General features: G+C 45.7%; 1 protein-coding gene across 1 annotated transcript; it reads left to right on the top strand.

Moving 5' to 3' along the window:
• On the top strand, positions 1 to 1,047 carry BC939DRAFT_513750 (uncharacterized protein; the record flags this gene model as incomplete). The annotated part of the gene is made up of 4 exons (XM_051561124.1): positions 1 to 241; positions 431 to 519; positions 597 to 680; positions 770 to 1,047. Coding segments are annotated over 4 exons (692 nt in total), but the record flags the coding sequence as incomplete, so codon positions are not given.
• Between the last annotated feature and the right edge of the window lie 598 nt (positions 1,048 to 1,645).

Raw genomic sequence — 1,645 nt, 5'->3', positions numbered from 1 at the left:
GCGACAAGGAACCAAGTGGAGCCTCTCCCAAAACATACTCTCGAGGAAGTTCATTGGTGGGCGCACTTTTTAGCACGGGAGAGCCCAGAGTCCTTCAGGACTCATTTGAGAGCTTTTCCTCCAATGACCCTACCCTCCACTCTCTGTTGAACTTGATGGTCAGCAGTGGTCATCTCTGGAGCGATCAAGTATGCAATGAGGACACCTACCTCAAATCACGGCTGGGACTTTTCTTAGAAACGTACTTCGGCAATATTACGTTTACAACAATGCTGGTAAGCAGCGCCGATGCTCTCCTTCTCATATGCCTGGTCACCTGTCGAAATGCCAATCTCCTACCCTTTCATGTTTCATAGGACGCAGACACAACAGGACACTCAAAACACAGACTACGATCTTCTCGTGCCTGACTACTCGACTATAACTGTAGCTGGACGGAGGGGTTATCTGTGGTGCTTTTGGAGGGCAAGGTTGCTTCAAACAGGACATTACAAATCTGGGATGACAGAACCAAGCTTGGTGCGTGACTGCCAATAGCGAGGACAATAGACTCTTTGAACAATTCATCACATTCTGACTCTTTCTCTTGTCATTAGGTCAGGAGATGAAACTTGCGCTGGACTCGATCCTGAAGCTTCTTCCAGAAGAAGATGTTTGTGTTGTTGGCATCCTCGTTCGAGGTTTGTCCATGTTGATCATGTTGAATATACTTTAACCTCTCCAGCTTTGCGTGTGTTATTAATCTGTCTCTATATTTACTTGTCTCTAGAACCTCTGATTGAATTTTTCATAATGAAGATATGTGCTGAGGGAACATACATCTTGCGCCGGTTTGCGGTTTGTTACATTGCTACTGATCCTTTGAACGTGCTACCCATCGTTACTCTGATGAAGTCATTTCAACATGCGCAATTAAAGGTCAAGAAGACAGTCTCTGCTATTCGTCGTGTGAAGGTTCGCCCAAGCACAAGTCCAAAAGTGCCTCTCTCTTGGATCAGGCCATCCTTCAACAAGCCAACAAGGACACTCGTTCGTGATGGCGAGTAACATTCACAACTTTCCTGGCCTGTCTTTTCAACTCAAATCCTGATCATCTCCTGCTTGTCATCCCTACAACCTTGGCTTTGTCCACTATCCAACTTTTCTGCTTCTGCCAGCCAGGTGCAACCACCGGCACACTGACAGACAAACCCATTTGCATCTATCAGCCATTTGGCAACTACAACCTGCGCTCAACTGCACTTTACATAAAATTTGCGATTTCGTTGAATAAAACTGCCTTGAAAGCCTATTGAAGTGCTCTTGAGCATGATCTTTATTTGGAGACTTTGGCATGAAATTAAAGCAGCGTTGTTGTGAAGCACTTGACTGCCAAGATCATAACATTATCGGCCCTGCAGCAAGCGAAGAGAGCAGTGAAATGTTTAGGGGTCCGGAAGTCAAGGAGACGAAAAGTTGGTATCTTTATTTCAGCAGCAGGCCGGCCTTTATAGAGCACCGCCCTGATGGCTGATATCCTCAATAGGTCACATGAATAAAAGAGTGTCCTTAGGTACCCTCCAAAGTCACAAATTGAGGCCGCTTCCCTCTATGCAAGCTGCTCCCTATATGCATATATCTCTCTATATGCACACCACCTTCTTCT

This window comes from Gamsiella multidivaricata, assembly GCF_025024155.1.
Source record: "Gamsiella multidivaricata strain RSA 2152 chromosome Unknown BC939scaffold_190, whole genome shotgun sequence".
Classification (NCBI taxonomy): domain Eukaryota; kingdom Fungi; phylum Mortierellomycota; class Mortierellomycetes; order Mortierellales; family Mortierellaceae; genus Gamsiella; species Gamsiella multidivaricata.
Note: the sequence above shows the minus strand (reverse complement) of the source record. Positions and strands in the feature narration are given on the sequence as shown.